This window comes from Pogoniulus pusillus, chromosome 23 (genome assembly GCF_015220805.1).
Source record: "Pogoniulus pusillus isolate bPogPus1 chromosome 23, bPogPus1.pri, whole genome shotgun sequence".
Taxonomy (NCBI): Eukaryota; Metazoa; Chordata; class Aves; order Piciformes; family Lybiidae; genus Pogoniulus; species Pogoniulus pusillus.
The window spans coordinates 20,889,409-20,916,430 of record NC_087286.1 but is presented as its reverse complement, the minus strand read 5'-3'; the positions used below and the strand labels follow the sequence as shown (position 1 = coordinate 20,916,430).

General features: G+C 45.9%; 1 protein-coding gene across 6 annotated transcripts in view; it reads right to left on the bottom strand.

Annotated features, from left to right (window-relative positions):
* PRKAG2 (protein kinase AMP-activated non-catalytic subunit gamma 2) overlaps positions 1-27,022 on the bottom strand; it is a 224,845-nt gene that overhangs the window by 96,267 nt on the left and 101,556 nt on the right. For all 6 annotated transcript variants that reach the window (XR_010306582.1, XM_064162855.1, XM_064162856.1 and 3 more), the window contains one exon: positions 25,801-26,080. Coding sequence is in view for 5 of the 6 variants with exons in the window: in XM_064162855.1 (XP_064018925.1) it covers positions 25,801-26,080 (280 nt within the window). In the remaining variant the exon portion in view is untranslated. The remainder of the gene's footprint in view (positions 1-25,800; positions 26,081-27,022) is intronic.

The following is a 27,022-nucleotide window of genomic DNA, read 5'->3' as shown; positions in this document are numbered from 1 at the left end:
AATCATTCTGTCTATGGCGTTTGCAGTCTGAGGAAGCAGACTTGCAACACTGTTTTCCAGCAGCAACTCCTTTTGTAGATGTTGGCTACTCCCACCTTTACTGATGAAAACACTGGAAGTGGGAGAATCAGTGGCTCAAAGTGCCATTAATCTCATACAGGTTTTCCTGCCTAGGTGAGAACTTAGGAGTGTTAATTAAAAATTTGTGAGCACATTTTACATCCAGGCAATCTAACTGATTTTTTTTCTTCTTGTAGCAACTGTTACCTGATTTTGTGCATCTTGCTGACTCTGTGAAACAAGAAAGACCTGGGTCCTACCTCGTTCACATCATTTTAACCTTAGTCCAGCAGAAGCTCTGTTGGGTTTAGGGGAATGGCACAGAACCTTAGATACAAAAACACTTAACTGTGCAAAACAGGAACAAAGGAAAAAGCATTTGCAAGAAGGACACCTTAAAACCAACACAGTAGGCTACTAAATAAACTGCAAAACACTGAAAAATAGAAAACCAAGTTTCTGGGCATACACTCATCCACCATCAGTTGCAACTCCCTGTCACTAAATCTGTGTGCACCACCCATGTGGTCTGACACTTCTCAAACCCTCATCATTCAGCTGGGTTTCATGCAGGCTGATGAACTATCAACAGAGAAGAGGCTTGCCTAACCTTTCTTACAAGTCAGCTTCTGAATTGCCTTATCTGGCCGATTCAGCCAGTTTTAGACCTCTTAGTCACAGCACAGAATCTCTCAGCAGCTCTCATGATCCTCGAGGAACCACTGGGCTACCATTAATCCGTATAGGAAATGTATAAACCTAATGCTCCACTACTATTATGAAAAACAGCTAGATCCTGCTGGAATAGTCAGTCCTTGTGTTCTGACCAGCTGATCCCTACATGACACACAGCTGCTCTCTGGCACACGCAGTTCAGCACTTGTAACTGGAGTTAGTACTCAGTGACCAGGAAAAGCTTTTGATTAACAGAGAATGGCCACTAGCTGCATTGCAAACACAGTTATACTGGTAAATGCAGTATTTGCAGAAAGATGTGCTTTAAATGCATCGTTTATCACATCAATATGCAACTTTTTCTATTTAAAACTCACTAGGCAGTGTTAGCCCTAACACAGCAGTTAGTTACTATTCTTCAATTAAAGGCACATTAGACAACAGCCCCTTCTGAATGCATTTCACAGTGCCTGCTGTAAAGCCTCCTGTACCCTCACAGCAGGTTATATCTGATGTGTGCTAGAGGTGTGCTGATGTTCATCTCCAGTGCAAGCCAACAAAGATACGTTCACGCCACAGCTGCATGATTCAGCCAATGAAACTGGGAAACACAGAATGGTTTACAGTTCTATGCTGTCCCCCGCTAGCTGCCCTTTCCCATAGACAGAAGTCCACCCTTTTTGGAAGGGTAATGCAAAGGGTCCCTACCGAACAGGCCACGAGGATCAGACCGGCGTCTCTCCGAGCCTTTGCACTGCTCCTTTCTCTTCTTGTTCCCTCTAAAGCTACCAAACCGCTTCATGAGCTGCAACATGCACTCAGGCAGCAGCAGCTGTCGGTCATGCCCAGGACTGAACAAAACAAGCAGCAGAAGGGGTGAGGCCAGGTGTCACACCAAATGCCCAGGTGTGAGAAAGGAAAGCTCCAGAAAGACTGTGCCTGCAAATAACGAAGTCCAGCTTGCCAGTGGTTCAGCTCCAAGGCGCTTCGAAGTGGTGTTTGTGGAGAACTGCTCTGCAGCAGGCTGCCAAACCTCACATGCTGAGTGCTTCCAGTCTTAATTCCAGTGTACAGTAACTTGTCTGCAAGTATCCGTGGGCATGGGGAGAGGTTCAAAGTCTGCCCAGCTTGCAGCCACTGAGCTCTTACCCATCAGCCATCAGATGCCTTGAAGACTGAAGCAACAATTCCCAGCAGATCAGGCCACGAGGAAAAGGTCAGGAACTGCTCGATAAGCTCCCTGGTTCAAGAAACACTAACTATGCAAAGGAGCCACAAGCCCTCTTGAAGGGAACTGTCATGTGCAGCTCGGCATGATGGCTCTTTAAAAAGGCTGTAAAAGGAAACCAGCCTGGACAGACAATTCCTGGCAGTGAGTGTCCCAGGCACACTCGCACCATGACATGACATCACTCAGCTATTTTGATTCACGTCGGCTGGGTCTTCGCAGCCACAGCACAGTCCAGCTGCCTGCGATGAGCTCTGAAATGCCCAGCCCTCCACAACGAAATGACTGAAGGATTAATGGCAATGAGTCTGCCAATTCCTGAAACGAAGGCCAATAGTGTGTGAAGCTGCAGCTGGAGTGACGGGCTGGGCTGCCTAATGACATGCCTCCTGTGCTACGCAGATCTCTATGTTCTGCAGAGACTGTGCCACTCAAATTCGCTGCCCGCAAAGCAAAGGCCACTCAGGGTAGCTGTTTGCAACACAATTCAAATCCACTTCGTAGTCTTTTCAACAAGACAAACATTCAGAGAGCTGTTGCTCATCCCACCTGGACTGGGTGTATTATGTTAGGCTCTGAGTCTGTACATCCAGCGTGGGCTAGATCTTGAGCAGCTGGAAAGGAGCGCAAGCACGAACAGAGGCAAACTATCAGGGCCAACCTTCCTAACATTACAGCAAATGCCCTCTTAAATGAGAAGCTTTTCCTTCTTTAGAGTCACAGAGCATCAGCCCTTCTGCTGGACATCACTGGAGCTTGAGGCTCTGATCTTTCACAAGTGAAACCCTGTATGAGTAACGAGTTTTATGCTTTTAATTCCTAGGAAGAATTAAAGGTCATATCACCTTTTTCCTCTGCAAAGAAACAGGCCTTTTTCTTTGTGCCCATGATTGCTTCTGGGACTTAATGCCATTATTAGAAAGAAAAAACTAAAAAGCCCAAGCCCACAAAAATCTAGCCATGATTATCTCAGAAAATACCTCTATCAACACAGATTCCTTGCAACCCATTGGTCTTTCAGAAACATGCCTGCCTCCAAGGCATCAACGCAATGATGGCCCAGGACTTCAAGGACCCCCACAAGAGGTGCAGAAATGACAACAGCTTCCTCTGCCATCCTTTAGCTACCCAGGACTTCTGTTGGTCTACCCTATGGAGAATGTGGAACAAGACAGTACAGAGAGCACCTTTGCTCTTCCACCTAGCAACCAAAATAATCAAGTTAACAAAACCTCTATTACCTTCCCAACAAAGTTCTCCCTTATATTCAAGTAAGGAACCACAATAATTAATTTAAGGTTGTTTCTAGATTCCTTCCTTCTGACTGCCCTCCACTTTCTTGTATTATCATTTCTGGGGCTCTGCTTCAGCTTTCCAAGTTAAGACCCAATGCATTTCACCACACAATGTCAGCATGGTGCTTTTAGAAAGCCTCTTCTCCTGTCCCTCCCTTGAGGCTCACTGCTCACCCAGCACAGAGGAGAAGCAGGTGGAGCAATGAGAAGCACTGAGGGACTGGCAGAGGAAAGTGCCAGTGGTATTTGGATATGTATTTTAATGTAGTTGTAGAAAGTGCCAAGCTTTTCGCACCCCTTCTGGCCCTGTGTGAGCACCACATTTGCTTCTGCAATCCTTATCTTCACTGTCCCTTCCTTTCATTCTGCCATGCTCATGCCACCACCTCTAAGACAGTAGCTGTAGTGGGACAAGCTCTGTCCCTCCCCATAAGCACGTTCCATGGGGCATCACCTCTCAGCCTAATCTGTGAAAGTGAAGACCTTCACAGTCCTCCCTGTTTGCAAACCAGCTCCCCACTAAAAAAACCTGAATCTCCCTTGCTGCAGTTTAAGTCTACCATTTCTTTTCCATGCACATGGAGAATAGATTGTTCCCTTCTGCTCTGGGGCAGCCCTTGACATACTTGGAGACAATTATCCAGTTGTCTTTCAATCTTTACTTGTCCAATAACACAAGAACTTCTGCCTACAGCATCAATGCAATCTGGACCTCCTTAGAAAAGCATTCCTCATCCTTCAGTGACCAAAGGACTGCTGAGAATGACATAATGCCATCAGAAACCAAAAAATGTAAATCCCTTTTTAATGAGATAACAATTGGTGTTGCTTCAGCATGGAAACAACTCCTTTCTGATGGAGGTCAAGAATAAATAGTCACAGATGACCTTTTCAAGCAGGGCTGTTGCACCAGGAGGGCTCCTTTCCCCTGATTAAGGAAAGAAGCAAGACCCTACTGTTTCTGCACAGAGCTCCCAGGAAATGAAACGATGCTGTTGAATAACTGGATTTTACAGTAATTTGTTTCAAAAAACACTAAGCAGTTTCAGTATGATCATTTTGTCTCCCACAGCTAATAGTCTAACAAATACTTGCAAATTTACACCAGATACTACATCTTCTTAATGACTCCAGCAGAAGGACCTTACGAAACAAATAATAAAAAGCTGGGCTTCAAAGAGCACCTCTGGGGCCACCTATGTTCTGGAGATTTAAAACACAAATCTATTCCAAACAACCATGAAATGGATTCTTGTCGAGCTAGTTTCAAGTCTCCCAAATTAGTTAGAGCATATTATGTTTTTTCAGCTGCATGAGGATAACACCATCCCCCTCCAAAGACCATATGCAGGTTCACTTTCAGAGTTACCAAGCAGCTTAATAAAATTCTTTAAGGGAGAAGAAACAAACATTCATGTATGTGTGCAAAATGCTTCCCTAGTCCTGCTGTGTCTGCTAAACTGGCAGAATCTGAGCTGTTCCATTGCCTTAGAGCAGCATCTACATTGACAACTTGCCAACCTGTCTGCTGTTCCACCACCTTCTTGCCCCCACTCACCTGTTTCTATGACAGTTTTACCTTGATGATCCAGTGTCAAGTCCAAAAAAAGGGCCTGAAAAGGCTCTAGAGCTAAAAAAAGACCCACACCTCCTGGCAATCTCCCTTACACCAACCCTTGTCTCATTCCCACCAGCAGCCTGTGTGCACAACCTACCCAGCAGTGTCCTGCTCTGCTCATCCCAGCCCTCCACCCCATTAAATCACCAGAGGTTTTGTTCTGTTAAGAGGGAAACCAGAGCACATAAAGTAGAAAAGATAAATCTCCTTCTGCTGTATTCTTCACTAATTCACATGTCCACACAAGGAGAAGAGTTCTATGGCAGAAGCCAACTTCAAAACACCTCCAAAAGGCCCCACCTGTGGCAGAACTATCTCCCCCCCATAATTATCAAGCCGATTCTTGAGACACAAACATAACAAAGACCTTCCTTTCTCTGGCCATGATTTGTACTGCAGGGTGGAACTGGAGGTTGGGCATTCAGATTCTGGCACCGCACAGGAAACAGGGAAATGGCTCTGCACCAACCGAGTGCAGCCACCGTGGTGTGCCTGGCCCACACCTCAGAGTTCTGAAACACAGACTGATTTATCTGTCTCACAGAAGTGCATGGTGTGCATTCTGTGCCATGGTGAGAATACCTTAAATGCTGATATTTTGAACCATTTCCTCACTTGCCTTTTCAACAGGAGCTTTAAACCTTACAAATGCAGAAGCAGAGTGCAAGGCAGGCGACAAGGAGGAGTTAGTTCTGTCAGGGTTCATTCTGCTGGGAAAAAGGGAAAAAAACAATACTGTCCTCCTTGAAATTTCGGAGCTTGTTTAGCACAAATCAGGAAGGCTAAAAAGAAAGTGTATCTCCTTAGTGACAATTAACACTTCAAGAGGCTTCTGACTGCAAATCAGCAAACCCAAGTATTTTCCTTTCCTCGCTGAGAATTTCCTTGTTCAAAATTCCCTCTACTTTTGTCATTGCTCAAAGGAACAAAGTTGGGATGCCCCCTCAGATAGGTGAAGCATGAATCACATTTGCATTTCTACATGGGTCATGGGTTTTTTTGCCTTGTCCTCAAAATTTTCCAAGTTGGAATATTTATAATTTTCTTTGTTAAATTCTGCAGACAGCTATTGGCCAAAGGAAGCATCTTCTGTCCTTGTCAAAGGCGCCAGAACAAGCTTAAGGACAGGCTCAGGACAACAGACTGATTTGAACTGCAACTGTATTTCATATAAATAGAAAACATGGGATACATTTTGAACCACCACACAACTGAACATTTAAAAGGGACCTCTGCTCTGAGAAACACCCACTGAAGCCTACAAGCGATGCGATGCATGGTAACAAAAAGCCTGTTTTGCCGGAGCACCATTTGCAGGCTGGTGGAACAGAGCATGCAGCCTGTGTTTTCAAAGGGAAACACAAACTACCACTTTCTCCATCTGGTCCAAGTCCAGCCCACACCCCATAAAAGAACTGCAAGTTTATGACGCCAAGCTGGGCTCAATTACTTCCCATAATCATAACCAAGTGTTTCACTGTAATGAGTTTTTCTCTTTATCCTCTTTTTTTACACCGCTCCATGCTGCTTTCGCTGTGCTTTAAGAAAGATTTCAATCTTTGAAGCTGTCAGGCTGGCACTAAATTGGTTTTAAAAAATCTGAAAGTTGAATTTTAATTCTTTTAGAAGTCCCAAAGGTGCAGACTACATTTCCCAGAACTCTTGGCAAATTACTTATAAATTACATCCTGGCATCTTTGTGATGTTTTCCTATCCTACCTTTCCAGGCAGCAGGAACAGGAGTGACAGCAAGGGTAGTGCTGGCATATTGGAGATCTCTAGGAAGAAAGCTACATCATTTTAGGCTCAGAGAACCTACCCCAAAAGACTGCTAAGCTGGGACTGGTGACTATGATCCTGTCCAACGGGTAATTTTAGTGTTTCCCCCCCACCATGCTAAACTGGGGTGCATATGCTTCCAGCACTCACTCCTTCAGCAAGTTCAGCTGGTAATAAGGTGAAGAGTGGAGCCGTTCTTATGCTTGCCACAATCTGGCTGTGCTCAAACCAGCAAAACAGTGTTTGATCCAGCAAGCACAGGATGTCTGGTGGGACAACACCACTCTGAAAGTTTAGTTAGCTCTCAGCTAAAGGAAAACATCTCAGCTGTAACTTTCACCAAAAAAAAAAAAAAAAAAAAGCAGAGGCAATAAAGTTCTTTCACAGCATTTTTCCACTTGTATTTTTCTCATGTCATAGAATCACAGAATGGTTTAGGTTGGAAGGGACTTCAAGGACCAGCCAGTTCCAATGCCCTGCCATAGGCAGGGACACCTCCCACTAGAACAGGTTGCTCAAAGCCTCATCCAACCTGGCCTTGAACACCTCCAGGGAAGGAGCAGCCACAACCTCCCTGGGCAACCTGTGCCAGTGTCTCACCACCCTCACTGCAAACAACCCTTTCCTAACATCCACTTTCAATCTCTCCTCTGCCAGTTCAAACTCATTCCTCCTCATCCTGTCATTACAAGACCTTGTCAATAGTCCCTCCCCAGCCTTCCTGTAGGCCTCCTTCAGATACTGGAAGGCCACTCCAAGGTCTCCTCAAAGCCTTCTCTTCTCCAGGCTGCATAGCCCCAGCCCTTGTAGCCTGTCCTCTTTTCTTGCTTCTCTGTCTTCCCTGTGTCTATCAAAGCCTTTCAACAATATCCATCCACAAAAGGTGGAGAAGGAGATTTACTGAAACGTCGCTAAATTCTTTTTTCGTTCTTTTCTTGCTCTTCTTTCTTTCTTTCCTGCTTCCCTGCTTCTCATGCAGGATTGGAATGAATTCAGTGATGTTAAAGTTAAAATGGGCATCGTGAGGCTGGACAAAATATCCCCTTCAGTTTAATTTGAAAAATGTCTTTCAACCAGCACTGAATGGGTTGAAAAGTCAATGACAGCAAATGAATACAGCCAGGAATTATCCCAGGAAGGGTCAGGGATGGTCAGGACCTGAAGAATGAAATTCACATCACTGTCTCATAATGAACACCCCAAAACATAGGAGACTAAAAATCAGAGCACTGTGCCTCCACATAAACACAATCCCCCACTGATTCTGCCTTAGGAGATTTATTTGGACAGAGGTGGAAATCTCACTGAATTAGCAGCAGTTTGCTCCAGTCCTCAGCTGTCCTTGGATATCAACCCTACACACAGCCAGCAAGGTGCCCTGTGCTGCACGGGGTTGTACATCTGCAGTTCATAAGCTAGAAGGAACATTAGGAGCAAAACAACTTCACACCTTTACTGCAGTTTTGACATTCACGCTGGCAGAGTTATCACAAAATACAACTTCAGTGCCAAACAAGCACTTTGGAAGCAATGTCCTCACCCTAAAATCTAGGTGGGATGATGAGATTGCAAAGGAATTTCAAGGTCTGTATCCTTCTGCTTCCCACAATAAGCAGACAAATCTGCAAGCAAAATCCAAGAAATCTGCTTATGCACAAAGTAAGATGCCAAATGGGCTCTTGTCCTGGCTTGGTGCCTGGCTATTATTATTGGCTATTTTTAACTGGAAACAATGTTAAATGTTCCTTAAAAAAAAAAGAATGCCACCAGTGCAATGCAGGGGTTGAAAGTCATCCCACAAATCACCCAGCCCTTTCCCACACTGCTGTAACAAAGACATATGTGCTGAATGTGTACTGCACACACAAAATTAGAGACAGTGGTCAGCAGCATCCTGCTAGACATGTGGACTACACAAGAAAGGCTGACTGAAGAGAAAATTGAAAGGCCAAAAGCTTAGCTTGAGAAACCTTTCACATTCCCAGGCTCCAGCAACTTCAGTGCCAACTCTCTTGTTCTTCAGTGATAAAGAGAGACCTCCTTTGGTTCAGCTGCAAGAAAGCAGCAATTTCCAGAGGACGCAATCCTTCCCTCTGAACTCCTAACCTCAAGGGTGAAGGAGTTTGCATCCATCTGCCTCTCCTGCTCTTAGCTGCTCTGATGGAGCAGGAGAGCCTAAGGTCTCTGCTCAGGTTAGCTGTAAGGCTACTGCAGCTGTTTGCACAGAATGGGCGTTTCCCATTCATTATTGCCAATGTTGGGGGTTTTCAATGAAAGCAGGGTCTTGTAGCAGCAGACCAGCAGTGAGCTCAAATGCTCACTGAAATCAAGCTCAAAGCTCACAAAATCCCAGTGACTTGCTGGGGTATCCATAGGTAGAGCTTTAGTTACTTACTATATAGCCACTGGCAGTGTGTTTACACGGCTGCCTAGGGACATTGCACAGGACTCGATCCCAGTCTGATGAACTAAACACAGGTATAGTGCCAAGTGGAGGAATTCCTAAAGGATCACCAAACACTGCATTGTCATTTCAAGTGGGACTGCTCCAGCAAGGGGATTATAACAAAAAGGAAGGAATCCAGAGTGTGCAGTGAAATCCATCCTCCTGCACAGGCTCTTTGCATTGCAGCCAACTCCCTCCATCTACTCATTCAAGCTGTCTCAAGCAAATAAAGTAGGCTTTTGTCTAGTAGGTAAAAAAACAACGAAAGAAGGAGTTCTAAAAAAGCCCAAACTAGACAAATAAACTCTCAAGACCTGTCTTCACTTTCTACCCCTACTTTTCCTACAAAGTAATGATCCTGAAGCATCATTAGATGTAAGCAAAGGAATAAACCCAAGCACATTGCACACTTGAATGGCATATTAATTGAACTGGAAACCAGCTGTTAGCTTCCCAAGAGGCACATCTTGGGAACCACTGCCATCACCTGGATCTCATATAGCATCTTTTATCACCAGCAGACAGAAGAGAAGTATCATGGTTTGTAGCTCCTTTGCATAGAGTGACTTTCCAGAAGTCTCTGTGCAGCAGGCTGGCAAGAGACCAGTGAGAAACAGAACAAGACAGGTCTGCTGGACTCAATGGCTCTGCTCCATCCTTTGCAAGAACATGACATACTGTTCACACTGTTAAACCACTGTGTGCTCGAGGTGCTTGGCTCCCATGCTGCAGCTCCAAAGAGATGACTAGAATTAGTTGCCCAGATTTCAGATCTGCCAGAGCAGATGGGACTGTAGAGGAGGAAAGCATTTGTTAGCACATACATGAAGTCTGCAAAAGAAGGAATTCAAAAGCTCTCTGGCTTCTACATTTTCTCTTGCTTGAATTTTTTGGTATTTCTTTTTGTGTTGGTGTTTTTGTTTGTTTTGGCTCTTTTGGGTGTGTGTGGTTTTGGGTTTGGTTGGGGTTTTTTGGGGGGGAGAGGCAGGGGAAGAAGGGTGTTGAGATTTTTTACGCTCAGATCAAACATTTCAGCTTATTCAGCAAAAGAAACTTTATTGACTTTAAAAGGGAGACAAGAGCACAGTAAGAAAGACAGACCCTGCAGCTCACTCAGATGGTAGCAGAGCTACCTTAGCAATCTGCCAGGGTACAGAAGCGACAGAGACAGAGGCAGGGAACATGTAAGGAAAAGATGGCATTGCTTTGTTACCTACAAGAAACTACAAACACCCCAAGCTCAAATATTTCCCATTTATTGATAATTTTACCAATTCATCTATTAGATAACTTGAAAAAAATCATCTGGACACATTTGTGGCACCCAGCTGGGAAGCTGCTGCAGCTGAAGCAGCCACAAGCCTATGCTGGGAGCAAAAGAAGGGACCATGTGGAACAGCTTGGGTGGCAAAAGGTTCATTCACTGTGCAAGTGAAAACACCAAGTGCTGTAAAGTTCAGAGTTGCTATATTTAGGATTGTGTGAAAAATCTCAGAATGTTGGCTGAGAGCAACGCAGACAAGAAGCCTGGATGACAGAAGGGCTGGAAACCTGGCAGCTACAAGGCAAGTAAAAGAGTATTCCTGGAAAAGCTACTCCTGTCAGCCTGCACACACAATACCTGGCAAGGAGAAAAATAGTCTGAAACCTTTTGACTACACCTAATGATAAAGGAAGACACAGAAAAGTCTCTCAGTTATGTCCTTGGGGCTTGAGAGCCAGAGAGAGTGGGGAAGAGGCAATACTTCCTTGGTTACTTAGGTTTTAGGATGCCTTTGTGGATTACAGGGCAGGTGTCAGTGCTCAGGCACACAGCTTCCAGCCAGCATCTTTCCCTGATCACTTCCTCAAAACATATCAGGCCCCAAGCTGAGGAGAGGCTTCTGAAGCCATGAAAACTCTTTTAGTCATGACTTAGCTTAGCACTGCATTGGGCCAATCACACCATTTGTACCTTGTAAAGGCATCTGAAAACCATGTAAATTAGTATCATGGATGAGCAGAACTTGTACAGGTCTCCAGTTTCTGCCCACAAGCTTTCAACTTGCTCTTGGTTATTCTTTTGGGACATCTCTTCACACTCTATCCAATTCTTAACATAGAGGGCAAAACCTCCTCTCTTCTCTTTTATCCCTTCTCAACAGCTCGTAGTGATTGTTAGGCACACTCCAGTCATAGGATTCATGCCACCAAGTTTCAGGAAAGGCCCCCATGTTGTAGATTTTCAGCAGCACATCCTCATTTGACCACTCCTTCTCAACCGTTTGCGTCCCCATGTTCCTTCTTGCAATGGGAAACCACAGCTGGGAGGGTGATGACCTTTGGTAGACTTGCCTGCTGTGCTTGCCCTGCCTGCACCAACTGCTGCACAAACAGCCATGCCAGACCCTTCTGATGTGCAGCACCCTGGGCACTGTACTCCCTGGGGACTGCTCTCGTAGGACATGGTGTTGGCTATCATCACTCTTGTCCCTGCCACACCAAGTCAGAGCTGCCTCTTGCTAAGAGCTCACTTCTCCCTCTCTGAGGGGGGTGCTGGGGGACACTCTCTCTCTCCCTGCACTTCTGCCTTTGGAGTTTTGCAGCTTTGGGGAGGAGGTTCTTCCACTGTGATTCTCCACTCTGGAGCCCTCTGCCTGGGTGACTTGGCTCAAATGGCAGGTACATCTGGTATGAAGCTGCTGTCATCACCCTTGTCCCTTTGGCTTTTGGCATTAAGGCTGCCTAAAACAGCCTGTAAAAACCTATCAGGGTTACTGACTGAATGCTTTTGCTATTCTTACATAACACATACTTGTGGGGAAAAAATACTCCATCATCACCTTGGCAGCTAGCAGTAAGGCCTGGCAAGTCTGACAGTCATCTTATTCACAAGAGTGCCACTGGAGCACAAACCATTAAAACCTCTGTGCTACCTGATGCAGAAATTACTGCTCCAAGCTACATATTCACCTAAACCAGGTAGGTTGTTTCCAGTCACAACAGAACACCAATAGGGCAGAAATCATGGAATCAACCAGGTTGGAAGAGACCTCCAAGATCATCCAGTCCAACCCAGCACCCAGCCCTAGCCAGTCAAACAGACCATGGCACCAAGTGCCCCAGCCAAGCTTGGCTTCCTGAACACCTCCAGGGATGGTGACTCCACCACCTCCCTGGGCAGACCATTCCAATGCCAATCACTCTCTCTGCCAACAACTTCCTCCTAACATCCAGCCTAGACCTGCCCTGGCACAACCTGAGACTCTGTCCCCTTGTTCTGTTGCTGCTTACCTGGGAGAAGAGACCAACCTCTGCTCACAGGGCTCTGCTCCAGGCCCTTCACAGCCTTGCTGCCCTTCTCTGGACACCTTCCAGTATCTCAACATCTCTCTTGAATTGAGGGGCCTGGAACTGGACACAGCACTCAAGGTGTGGCCTGAGCAGTGCTGAGCACAGGGGCAGAAGCTCCTCCCTTGTCCTGCTGGCCACACTGCCCCTGAGCCAGCCCAGGATGCCATTGGTTCTGCTGCCCACCTGGGCACACTGCTGCCTCATCTTCAGCTCCTCTCTCCCAGCACCCCCAGCTCCCTCTCTGCCTGGCTGCTCTCAGCCACTCTGGGCCCAGCCTGTAGTGCTGCTTGGGGTTCTTGTGGCCAAAGTGTAGAACCCTGCCCTTGGCCTTGTTCAGTCTCATCCCATTGGCCTCTGCCCACCCATCCAGCCTGGCCAGGTCCCTCTGCAGGGCTATGCTACCCTCCAACAGCTCCACAGCTGCTCCTAGCTTGGTGTCATCTGCAAACTTACTGATGCTGGAGTCAATCCCCTGGTCCAGATCATCAATAAAGACATTGAAGGAGAGGAACAAACACTGAAATGGGGCTGAGTAGGGTGTGAATAGATCTTGGTTTCATTCTCAGCTCTGCTAATGGGCAACTGCACAAGCAGGGATGCACAGTGAGTATCTGTGTCCAAGGAAGAGAATAAGAAACTCTGGGGTAAAGGCAGTGTCAGCTTTAGAGAGAAAGAAGGAAGCACACAGACACCTTTCTTGCTGTGAACTCATCAAAGGCTTTTTCCCTCTGAAGTTTTGCAAGCTGTGCATGTGCTGTGTGCTGCTCAGCCTCATCTGCTGCATGGATGAGAAGCTAATTTCTAAGAATTTCACTGACATCAGGAATTCTCTCTCTTTTTTTTTTTTCATGTAACCATAAAGTGGCAAAACCTGTCAGTGGGGCTGGCAATAGCTGAACAAAAAATGTCCACGTTGCCTGGATACTGAGTCCTGCTCCAGTCTAGGGTTTGCCTGAGTGTCTGCATTTGACAGTAGTAACTCCTTGGGATTTCAGATTTCCTCTAAAATTCTGAGAGCCATGCAAATAGCTCTCCTTGTGCAGATCCCTCCTCCTCTCTCCTCCCTAGCTTTTTGGCTTTATAAAATGCAAACTAATTCCCTGACTGTAGTAAAGCTATAAATAAGAAGCTGTAAAAATATTTGTTTCTAGCTTTCTTTTTCCAAGGTTAACCTTTTCACTGATATAAGCACTTTATAATACAGCATGGAGAAAGTATAGGAGACTCTGTTCATGTGATTCAGACTTGGCTTCTTCTTTACTGTGCCCACTGACAGTATTTTCTGCTTTGCAGTTGGCACTGATGAGGCTCACTCAGCTGCCTCTCTGTGACCTCCAAAGCAGAAAGCAGCAAGACTGACCATTGCTTTTCATGGAGTGCTTAGAGTAAATCATCACTGATGGGGATCCATAGAGTCTTGGGGAAGAAGACAGAGCATTAGTAAGTACTTGCTACATTTCCATTATGTTGAGTGCACTCCAGGTTTCCACTGATGGCAATGATCCAGCTGCTTCACAGGGAAGCAAAGTTCCTTCAGTCTTTCCCCTTTCTGCTGTCCTTCTCCCTATCTGACTTGTGTCTTAGTGTTTGAAGGAAGAGTTCTGGCTGCCATTTAGAGTTTTATTATCTTTTATGGTACAGAATTTGGAAGGACTTCAGAGAGCACTTCAGCCAGAAATGGAACCAGGTCCAAAGTGCATAAACAAAACACATCACTAAACTCCTCTTCCTGGCAGCTAGATGTCAGAGAAGTTAAAAAACCCACAGCAGTCTGGTCCCTGAGATGGTTCTCAAGTGAGGAACAATGCACAGTTATCCCAGTACTTGGCTGCAGCAGATTTTGCACCCTGCAGGGTTGTTTTCCAAAGGAAATTATGTGCTGTTCAGATACTTTCTTTAGTGCCTCTTGTTTTATTTACTTCATAATATCACAGGCTTTGAATATGCAAGCAGCCAACTATCTCTGTCAGCCATCTCATCCCAAACTTCAGTGCCACATAGAATCACAGAATCAGCCAAGGATCAGCCAGTTCCAACCCCGCTGCCATGGGCAGGGACACCCTACCCTAGAGCAGGCTGCCCAGAGCCTCAGCCAGCCTGGCCTTAAACACTTCCAGGCATGGGGCCTCAACCACCTCCCTGGGCAACCCAGTCCAGCCTCTCACCACTCTCATGCTCAACAACTTCCTCCTCATGTCCAGCCTGAACCTATCCACCTCCAGCTTTGCTCCATTCCCCCCCAGGCCTGTCACTCCCTGATATCCTGAAAAGTCCCTCCCCAGCTTTTTTGTAGCCCACTTCAGATCCTGGCAGGCTACAAGAAGGTCACCTGGGAGCCTCCTCTTCTTCAGACTGAACAGCCCCAACTCCTTCAGTCTGTGCTCCCAGCAGAGCTGCTGCAGCCCTCAGCGCATCCTCCTGGCCCTGCTCTGGACACATTCCTCAATGGAAAGCCACACTCTGACCATTTCTCCAGATTTGGAACATCTCTCCTTGCTTGTCTTCCCCCACTGCTGAAACTCCAGACTGGGCTTCTGATTCACCAAAATCTAGACAGCTGCACAAACTGGCTTGTGCTAATCCCCACCATTGCTTGAGAGACTTCTGGAACATCAGCAAACAGGAAAGTTGTCAGATGGGTGACGATCCTCCTTACTACTTACATTTTTGAGGAGGAAAGGTTCATAATTAGGCTTTTGTCAATGTCAGTGCCTTTGATTGCAGTGGAAGCAAAAGCTTACCTCTGGCTTTGAAGGACAAAATCCAATGCAGTATAACTCAGACCTCCACTTAGGAAATTACTCCTTATTGTCCACCACCTTCATAAGGGGTGAGGAGAAAATATTGCTGAAATTAGTCAAAATATTTCCCTTTTAAATGGTTGTTTTGTTTTTTTTTTTTTTTACTGTTGAGAAGAATTTTTGTTGGCTTGTTTTTTTTCTCAACTCATCTGGCTTATGTGACTCACCAAGGATTCATCCTAGCACCACTGTGTTCAGAGCCCAGTGGTCCAATCTCCCCTTGCACCACTGAGAAAGTCAGATGTAGTAAATCAGATGTGTTTAAACATACATAACACAGGGGTAGAAGCCACATTTTAATTAGCTTCACTGAAAGGAACAATGCTTTCTTCTAAAAGATTCAAAAATCCACTCATCTAAATGTTCACCCTGACTCCCCTTTGAGCTCCATTCTGCTAGAATAGTTAAGGCCAGTGCTGCCTTGATGGCTACTCCTATACCAAAGACCCATTTATATCACCTGACTACACATTTCAGCTGCTATTTGTGCTTCTTGTCCTTCAGAAATCATTTGAGGTGCACCTAACATGGTCAAACTCGCTCCTTCTCTAGCAGACATGAAGGAATTAGGCACTTAACAGAGACTCTAAACAAAGAATAAATAGCAGTGGCAGGATCTGCCACCTGAAGCTATTCATTGCATGATCACATCTGCAGTTCTTTCACCCTCTCTCCAGAAAGTCTTGCCCTCCATATTGTTTAGATGTGGATTTTTAAAGCCACTTTTGACCTCTGGCTACTCAACACTATGGGGGGCATGTTGGCATGACAGGAACTAGAGCAACTGCATAACTGCAAAGAGCACCATTCTGTTGGACTTACAGCTCAGATTGCCCAGCACAGTTCTCACCATTAAACAGCTCTGTGAAAAGACTGTGAACATGAAGAGCCAGGGAAACCTTATACTGAGGTTAAGCAAACAAATCTGCCACCAAACCTTCTGCCCAGCTTAGGCAGGTGATGAAGCAGACACATTCACAGTGACCCTGAAATGCAATGTTCCTGATTCCAAATAAGAGTGTCTGCCCACGAGCAGATGATCAAGGGCTCACCTTCACACGCCTTCCCCAGCCACAGCTGAGTGGCACCAGGGTCCCTGCATCTGTCAACGCAATTAAATGTCTATCTTGATATTGAGGACCACATCCTGACTTGAGGACAACAGCAAATCGCCTTGGGACAAGGAGAGGAGAAACTGGTTTCCCGAGCAGCTGCTGAAATTACTGCTGTTACACAGGCGGCAGAGAGGGAAGCCTTTAGCCTCCACTGTTTGAAGGGGCTTAGAAGCAAAAAAACCCGAAAGACAGCATTACAAAAGTTCCTTAGCATCCTGCTCCAAACCTAAAGCAAAGCTCCTCAGGCAGGCAAGGCAAGCCCCACCTCTCCACACACAAAGGAGGAGCGGCAGGATGCCCACAGGAGGGCAGCTATGCTTCACAGGCATATAGGAGCTTCCAGGGCGCTGCAGCTCGGGCCGGCACAGTGCCTGCTGTAGCTACTCACACGCATCTGTCGCCGCAGTCCTGTGTCACACACCTACACAGGCTGTCAGCGCTGCGCTTACATTTTGGGCTCTGAGAGCCGTAAGCAGCAGCGGACGCCGCAAGAGGAAAGCTCCAAAGCAACCGCCTTGCAAATCGCCACAGCTGCTGCCAAGAAATTGTGCATACAGGAGCCCTGAGGCAAGCTTCCAGATAATTTAACTAAGAAATGGAGGTGTTGCGATGGTAGATCATCAAAGCCTCCGAGTGCTTGTTTTGCATATCAAGTGCACACAGATTAACGTTCTCCACAACAAGACAAGAGTTCTTCTAAGACAGAGTCTTCAAACGCTGGGTGAGCTGTGACAGACAGGGGCACAGCAGAGCCTAGAGAGAAAGAATGTCATTTCTTAAACCCCAGAAAGGAACAAGACTCCAAGCAATCTACAATCCATTTGTTTGTTCAAGAGCTGGAACAAGGAAATGTAGGTTTCACTAAACAGTGCCCCACGCTAGAATCAGCCATCCCTGCTGGCAGCGGAGGGAGGTTAAGTTCATTGACCCATTCTGGAGAAGCCCAGCACAGAGACTGCTGTAAGCTGATGGATGGCTTTAGGCTTGTCATTTGTCAACCAATACTGCTGCTTCTAGGATTGCCACAAAACACAGAACTTATGTTGGCAAAGACCTTTAAGATCATCAAGTTCAACCATCAACCTACACTGCCAAGTCCACCGCTAAACTGTGTCCCTAAGCACCACATCTACACACCTCCACAGAAGGTGACTTCAACACTTCCCTGAGCAGCCTGTTCCAAGGATTTACAACCCTCTCAGTAAAGACTTTTTTTCCCTAATACTCAATCTAAGCCTCCCCTGGCACCACCGGGTCTCACCAGAGCAGAGCAGAGGGGCAGAATTGCCTCCCTCAACTTGCTGGTCACATTTCTCTTGGTGCAGGCCCAGAACACAGTTGGTTTTTTGGGCTGCAAGTGCACATTGCCAGCTCATGTCTGCCTTTTCATCTACCAGGACCCCCAAAGCCCTTCTCCACAGGGCTGCCCTCAGAAGCATGTTAACTCACTTGGCCTTACAGTCAACAGGAAAACAAAACACTTAAGTGAAACCAGAAAAGTATCTAGTAACCCACACAGGCAAGTGGTAGAGCCCTTGCAAAGTCTTCAATATGCTTTCAGTCCACTCACTGGTTACCATCGGGGCTCTCCTTCAAGATGCTGTCAGGGTTCCAAAAGTTGCATAAAGCAAAGGCTTATTTCCACAAAGGCTGTAAAGTGAGACAAGAGAGCAACCTACACCTTGCTCTACTGACTCCCACAAGGCACAGCAATTTTCGTTGGGGTTTCTCTATGACATCAGTGTTTCCAATCAGTCCAAGCTCTGACTTAGCTAGGGCTACAGCCTGCTGGACTCAGCTTGGGATGTAACTGCACTTATTCTGCTACATATGCTACATTCCCTGGTTTTCTGCCTTGTGATCAGGCTCTCTCATTTCATACTCTTCCAGACCAGGACACTGATTGGTTCAACATTTATCACATTTATGCAGCCCAGTTTTTGAGGCATTGTGCTTGAATTTTATCTAAGAAGCAGAGAAGCCATAATACCTATACAGTTTGGATCTGCTACCTTAAGTGATTAATAATCCCTCAGACTCTAACCCCATGTCAAAAGAGACTGGATGCACAATGCATTTGCAATGAGCTGTGACAAGCATTCACTAAGATTCAGAAAAAGCAACATACTTAACATGAAATGTGTGAACAAACCTATGGAGATAAGCAGCCTTTCTGCAGCACTGATAACCAAGCACTTGCTTAGGGATCAAATTCTGAAATGATTGTTCTAAATGGGAGACACCTAAATATGTTTGAAAATCTGCTCCTTACGTGTATTCCTGGACTGGAAAATTACAGATAGTTTAACAAAACACAACCCAAACTGCCAGAGGAGTTGCCCACAACCTATTTCCAAATTAGTTCCTGTGATTAGACAGCTTGAGACTTCCAAACTCTCTCTTTTGCTGCCTGCATTACTACCTGTGGGGGAACAGTCACCTGCATATGAGCACTGCCCTGGAGACCTCTCTTATCAAAGGACACAAAGAAGACCAGCAGTGAAAAGGCCACCAGGGTTCATCAGCCTTGGGAAGTGTTCAGAGTGTAGTTTCTATTTCCCCTGCATGCTGGCAGCAGCCTCTAAAAGAGCAAAAGTAAAACTAAGGTCCTGTCTGTACTTGATGGTTACTGAAAAGCCTGATCATTCACAGCATCTTCCATAGCTTAAACCCCAAGACAGCTATAGAAGGTCACAGGTCTGCCTCATACACCACAGGTGAAAGCTTGGAAGCTAGGGACTGGAAACTTTCCTTTTCTTCTTTTGCCATTCCATTAAATTCATTACCAATCTGAAGATGATCTGAGAAACTCTTCTTGCCTAGGAGGAGTGGTAAATAACACAAAAGCATGCTGGATGTACCCCTCCTATGCAGATAACACTGACCCTGGCAAAGGTGAAACAGGAAGCACACTGAAAGATATCTCCAAATGAATCAAGACCAACCACCACAGGCACGTTTAGAGCAGAAAAATCATCTGCTGTTGACAGCAGACATCAGTAAGTGGCAGGAGGAATGGTGCTGAACAGGGCTGGTCTTGGGCCACACTACACTGTGCAGCAGCAGCTCAGCTGCAGCTGTGCTGACAGATGCTGTCTGCAAAAAGTCATTTCTCTAGCACAGACAAGACTGAAATGAACGATGTCAGTCCCTCTGTGGTCAAAGCAAGCTTGAAAAACTGTAGAGTTTTTTGCACAGCAATACTGGAAAATAAATCAAGACAAAATGCTCTGCTCCTCTCCCTCTCAAGGCAAGCACGGACCAAGCAGTGCCATCCTTCCCCAACCTGCTCCTCTTTTCCTGTATGGCAAGGGTAATCACAGCCAGAAATCAAATCTGCCTCATGGCATCCCACTTGCCTGCCCATGCAGAAGGCAGAGGGCCAGTGAACACAAATGAAAAACTGAAGATGGAAGTGGCCTTAGCTATTCAGCATCCTGATGCAGGTTGTAACTGATGGTTCTCTACAGCTGTAGTCTGAAGGCTGTGAAGGTCCAAGACTATGGGACAAATGTATTGAATTAGCAAAGAAAAACGCCAGTGCAGGCTTCAGCAGCTGTCATGAGGGAGGAGAGATCATTGCACAGCACCAAGCGTTGTGGGAAGGTATTCCTAAAGAGTACTGGTGGGAAACAGCTTGAGCCAATGGCACACAAAATGCTTGCTCCCAGCTGCCAAGCCTCCATAATCCATCTCAGACTAAACTCCACTCCACTGCATGCTGTTGTCTACATGTCACGAATATGGAGGAGCATCTTGGGGGATTAATTTCAGTTCAAAGAAGAAAAGTTTTAGCACACATCAGTCACTGTCAGAAGGCCTTAGAGGGAGCAGAGCTGAATGTGGCAACAGGAAACTGCAGGATTTTCCCCATTTCTTCCCTGGCCTGTTGCAAATGAGAGCTACTTGCTCCATCTATGGGTAAAAAATAGTACAGCCATAAACTTTTCTTAGAGAGGACATAATCTAACCACAAGATGTTCTCCAAGACAATAATCAGAATGAATCAAATATATGACAGCCCTTCTGAACAGCATCTTACAACCTTCTGAAAAAAACCTGCTGTGTGCTACCTCATTAGAGGAGCACCAGGGACCCTCTTGATGAATTGTTTTAGGCACCACAGTTAACAGTACTGAATTCCAAAGGAGACTAATTGCTGAGAAGATAGAAAATAGAAAGTCTGTGCTGAAAAACTTTTCCTTCTTCAAAACCAGTGTAAATTCACTGCCATTCCAATCTGCTCAATAGCTTCAAGGTGCTTGCAAGCTGTATAGTTCTCGATCCAAAGATCTACAAGCAACCTTTAATTTTGAGCTAGATTTACCTTTTGATCTCATCCACCACAGCCCAAAGCTTTGGCACAGAAGAAAGCTCTTAATTGATTTCCCATGCTGTTAAAACTGGCAGCATGACCAATGTGTCATGAGTACTGCTGTTACTTCAACTGCTGGCTTTGGAAAAGGAAGCAGAACTGGACAGTGCCCTGCTGTCCTTCAAAGAAGAAGCTACATTTTAGTGACTTAAATTTCATACAAACATCTACCTCTAATATTCAGGGTACTTGATTTTAGCCTATCTGCAGGGGTAGCTCCCTGATTTCCACTCATTCAAATAGAGCTCTCTTTGTTTGCTTGTGTATCAATTAGCTCTGAAGGGAAAGCTCATGCAAGAAAGGTGTAATTTGAATTGTGTTTTGCCCCAGTCCTTCTGTGTTTACTTCAGATCACCCCAGTTTTCTTTACTGTGAGTAAATTCATGCCACTTCCTTCTCTTGGCACCACACCTGCTCACATAAGTGTGTCCACAAGAGAAATGCATTTCCTTCACGGACAAGACTCAGCAACATCTCAGAGCATCAGGCCCCAAGCTGTTCCTCGTGAAAGCAGTTCATGCAGCTTTGACCAAACTTCAGACAAAGTGTTTCCACAAAGCCCCTTCTGAAGCCCCTTTTTAAAGCACCTCAAACTTCAAGTGGCACCTCTTAATTTGTACTTTATTCCTGCTGTCCTTGATAACCACCTAGGAAGTCAGCATCAGCTCTGTCAGCTACAGGTCACGAGTGCTGTTCTACAATTAGAGAACTCCAAATGAATGTTTTTTCTATTGAATCTCCACTTGCAGAAGGTGCTGAGGTTTTGGAGGTGCAAGATGGATAGTACTGGATGCAGCAGCATTTACCAAGCTTCACAGTGGTGGGGAGAAGGATTAGAAAATCATCTGTACCACCTCAAAGCCAAGCTTAACTGATCCCAAATCCATACTCCATTTTCTATTGTGGGTCTAACTGCTCTGTTGCAAAGAAAGTCTCAGATGAAAGAGAAACCGAAAAGCTGAGAATTAAATTTCAAAGCACTCCTACAGAAACCCAGCACACATAGAGCTGTCTTGGATTTTTCTGCAGTGAACATCCCTAACTACAGGGGCTGCAACAGTGGCCAAGCACACACCTCACCCAGAAAGGTCCATGCAGAGCCTTCTGCAGAGGGGCCTGAGGTGGATTTGCTGTGTTTTCAAAGGTGGAACACTGGACATGAAGCCCAAATCAGCAGTTTACTGTTTTGAAGCTCTACTTCCAAAATATCTGACATGGTTGACATGTTGTGAGAGGCTCTTTTTCCTTTCAAGGCAAATAATTTGTCAGATCAGAGCCATGGGGTTACAATCAGATGATGAACTGGGTTAACCAAAGGGAAAAGAGGAAGGGTAAAGGGTTTAAACTGGCAGAGGGGAGATCCAAACTAGATGTTAGGAAAGGGTTGTTTGCAGTGAGGGTGGTGAGACACTGGCACAGGTTGCCCAGGGAGGTTGTGGCTGCTCCCTCCCTGGAGATGTTCAAGGCCAGGTTGGATGAGGCCTTGAGCGACCTGTTCTAGTGGGAGGTGTCCCTGCCTATGGCAGGGGATTGGAACTGGCTGAGCTTTGAGGTCCCTTCTAACCTAAACCATTCTATGATTCTAAGGTGAGCTTTTGGCTATTGCCAAAACAAGAGATACAACACTAAAGATGAGTTAAAGCTTTAAATTCCCAGCCTTGAGTGGAAAATGTTTTAAATCTCATGTCTGCAAATCCCCTTCTGTTTTAATAATGTCCTACCCTAACCATTGATGCTCTTCCTGAACTGCATATATTCAAAAGGCAAAATAACTGAGCTGGGAAAAGAGCAAGTATCTGGGAAAGCAAGAGCTGCAAATACCACACGTAGCCTTTAAAATGAAAACAATCTAGGAAGAAGCTGCTTCCAAGAAAAACAAGGAATATGCAGAGTAACAGGTTAGGCTGTGTTTTGAGCAGGCGTGGGAGGAGGAAGTGCAGGGAAGAGAGGGGAGGTTATTTAAAACAAACACTGCATATACTTCCCCCACATACTGCTCCACCACGACAGGCAAGGGAGTGCAGCACCAGCTCATTTCAGCTAAGCTGGGGGACTCCCAAGCCCCAGCTCCCAAGCTCCAATTCCCAAGCCCCTCTGAACTTTTCTCTGGTGTGGGTTTTTTTTTGATTGCCTGGATGAAATACAGGTTTGCTATAAGCCCCAAAGATAGGATCCAATGCAGAGTTTCCCAGAAGAGTCACAGCTGGGAGGCACCTCTGGAGCTCTCTGCTCCAACTCTGACTCAAAGCAGGGTTTCAAGTTTAAAACTGAGGTGCTCGAAACATTCTCCAGTCATACTAAACTCTGCAAGGGCAGTAACTGCACAGTCTCTCTGGACTCCTGCTCCAGTGCTGTATCACTCCCACCAAGAAGATATTTCTTGCATCTACCTGGAATTTCCACTGCTGTCTCCTGCCCTTTTGCTGGGCATCCCTAAGATGCCTGGCATTGCCTTCTCCACAATCCTGATAGGTAAACTAAGACAGCAAAGAGGTCTCCTCCTCCTCTTTCTTCTTCCCTCTATGCCACATGCCCTAGTCCCTGACCAATGTACTGGACCTTTGCTATCTCTCTTGTACTGGGGAGCCCTTAACTGAACCCAGCACTGCAGATGTGTCTAACTGGAGCTGAGCAGGATGGGAGGATGTTGACCTGCTGCTGCTGCTCCTGCAGCCCAGCACCGTTAATTTTCATTTTACTAGTATTAACTCAGCAGCAGCAGGGCTGTAAGCGCAGGTAAGCATAGCAAGTCCATCTGATTTCAATGCACCCACAGTTTCAGAACTGGTAAAGTAACCTAAGTTCCATCCCAAGCTGCCTGAGAAAATGGGATTTTAATCGTGTAGGTTGTGATAGTTTTGAGCGGTGCAGCATTTATGCACCCTCAGAAATGTGAAGCCACATGCTGATATAGTTCTTGCAGCTCTTCAGCACAGCATCTGTGCAAAGGTCTGAGGAGTGCCTGAGAAGCCCTGCCACTCAGGAAATGCTGTTCAAGCCAGGGACTTTGTTTTGAGTGGGATGTAATCAATTAACTTACTGTTTTGCAATACACAGGGAAATACTTCTCTATTTGCAAAGTAGCAGAATGAAAAAGTTTTGCTTGTGAAAAACTGCATAATACAGCAGAAATGCTGACTCAAGACATTCCTGAAGTCCTCCAAAGATTTTGTTAAATAAAATGTCATTAAGTAAGCCCTAGGAACGTAGTACATTACTGACCTCAGCTTAGCACACTCTGAACCCATCTGCGTTAGGCTCCCCATGAAAGAAGGCAGGGATGTGAAAGCACATGGTAAGAAATGGTGTGGTTAGTAAAGAGCTGAGGGTGGGAATAGTTATCAATTTAAACACCAGTTTTAATCATCACACCTTTCCAAAAAAGCTGCCTCTGCTGCCTGAAACACAAAAGACCATGAACACCCCAGCACAGTTCCAGCAGCCCTCTCTGGGGCTGCAGGGTCATGGGGATCTTGTGTTAGCTCAAAAATAGAGTGGCCCTGTTCCAAGCCTGTTGCTGCCACAGTGATGTGACCTTATCAAAAGGATTTTGCTGACTACTGGAAAATTCCTTTATTTAATATTCAGTTGTATCTAGCTAGGACTAATCAGTGCTGTTTGCTTGGATAACTTGCCTTAAAAGCCACAAGATGGCTTTGCTCTGCAGTATATGTTGCTGTTATTCATGCAGCAATGAGCCCTTCTCTACTCAACCTGCAGCATATTGCCTGCACGATCCTGTGTGGACTAGCAAAAAGAGCTTAAATGGACGTTATTTATTGTGAGGCCTGTAAAAGAGCAGAGCAGAAAAAGCATGCTTGAGCTTCAAGCTGAGAGGAACAAATGTCCTTGAATAGAATGATGCTTGGAGTCTACTTGGAGTCTTCCAGAAACACTGACTCTCCTCCTTTCAGTCTCCTGAAAGTCTTTTAGAGAGAGGCAAGAACTGGCAAAGAATCCATTTCAGTTAAGCTGCAGCAGAACTTCTGACAAACACAAAGAGAGCTGGGTTTCTAGAGCTGTGTTGTTGTGCACAAATTCACTAGGAAATTACTTGTTCTGATTAAAACAACCTCTAAAGGGAAATTTTGATAAAGAAAGCCAGGAAGCTGCTTCTGTACAGGTCACTGAAAACCCTCAGTACTTGACAGGAGACACAGAGCCAAATGTAGGTGTGCACATCACTAATTCTGCACCTGCATTGCTACAGAAGGCTTGACAACAATTTCTCACTCTCCTGTTCACAGAAGTAAAACTTGTTGTGGTCTGACAATCCAGCATGCCCAGTGGCAAGTCAGTGTTCTTCTTTCCCCTGTAACTCCATCCCTTCCTACAGTCACTAACTCCTTGGTTAGAGCAGGTTTGGTTTGCAGACCACCATTTGGAACACTTATTCCACAGTAAAGTTTTACAGTTGAAGTCTGTTCTGAGTCCTGCTCATTTCTGTCTCTTAAAGGTCTGCTAGCCCACAGCCTGCTTGAAGAGCTAAAATTTGTGTGATAAAAAGCAGGTAAGTGCTCTGCACTGTGGAGGGCTACAATGCCTTTCACATTCAGGCTGAGGAGTTCAAACATTCTCACAGTGGTTGGAAACACATATCACTCACTTCTGTACAGTAAAGGTCTCTTTTCCCTCCTACAAGAGGGCAAAGGGGTACCAGTTAAAAAATCAGCTGAGATTCTCTGTGGGTTCTAGGAGAAGCAAGTCACCTTTAGCTCCTGAGATGAGGTCATTTCTGTGCTCACCTCCCCCGACTCATGAGCATCCCCAGCAGTTTCCAAGCCAACCAGCCTCCGTGAAACCACCCAGAAGAGTCTCACTAAGACAGATGCAGGATTTCCAAGCAAAGCTTTGAAGCTTGATTTCCCTCCTCAGCCCTGTGTAGGTGTTCGTAGCCCCAGGGAGGTCACACCCCAAGGGCCAGAAGTCAGAAGTCCCGAACGCATGGTCAGTGAAAGCAGTAACAAACAATTAGCACATGCCTCATCTGCACTTACTTCACTACCGCCGGCAAAGAATGGGCCAAGCCCAGCGGTACCGTCTATCTTCCTGAAATAACATGAGCAATTTCTTACTTTTTCTTGATCTGGAGAAAAACTTGATGCCCCCAGGAGAGGTAGACGGGTTAGAACTGGGGGAGGACTCTTTGGAGGAGGACCTGAAGATCCCACTGAAGCTCATTCGGCGTGGGGAGCGTGGGGGAGACTCCTGGTAGGGGAAGGGGAACACTGTTTTGGGTGAGCCAGGGCTATGTTTGGATCTCACAGGGGCAGAAACAGGGCTGGAAGGTCGATTCTGGAGCCCTTTTGAGAAAAAGCCTTTTGAGGGGCTGCCGGTGGAGTAGCTGTCTTCCACCTGAGGAGGAGAGAGAGAAAAAGGGAGAAAACAACTTTCAATAATTCAGTTCAGCTTGGGCCATCAGGATCTCTGAACCTGCTTAATGCAGCCAACTTCTATATGTTGAGGTGGGAGATTAGCCAGACCTCACCTGCCTGCAGGGGCATCTGTGCGCCACCTCCCCGGGCTCGGTGCTGCCCTTTGCTCTTAAAGACGCCCAGCATTTCACCACAAACTTTATCGCCTGTGCATGCACTTCGTTGTCACACACACAATGCAGGGCTTTCTTTACTGCTTTTCTTTGGAACACAACCCTCTGCCTTCCCCTGACAACTGAGATGGCTGATGTGGAATTTATGGGAGGCAATGAATGACCATCGGGAAGGAAATACAGCACCCCAAAGTCTTCCTCGTGAATTCAAGCACCCATCTACAGTCCTTACACCTCCATCAGAAGGTGAGACACAGCACAGTGCACAAGTACTTGACAAGTGTCTACAAAGCTGGTCATAGCCACAACTGTGGGGCTGCAACTCCAGTCCCAAAATAGCCATTTTAGAGCGGTGCTGTTCCTGCTAATTACCACAGCCTCTGCGGCGGGTGTGACCTTTCCAGCACCTGGATCTCTTCTGGGAGCCCTGCTGGCTTTCCAGCTAGGCTAAGGACCTGTGCACAACACAGCACTGCACTGTGAGGGCTCACTCAGCAAGGGGGCATAAAAATCCAGAAAAACAAACAAACAAAAAAAAGAAGTAGAGATGAAATGCTCCCCACATACAATTAACAGCAGCTGACCCAAAAGTCTCTGGTGAGATTGCCTGTGACTGGGCTATACACAGAGTTTATTTCCTTCTGGATGAGCAAAGTTCTTCTATACATATGAGGCTGCTTTTTCAGCTGGGGGCACTGCTCATGAATCAAGATCTCTGTTCCTAGCAAAAGGCAGTGGTGGGGTTTGGG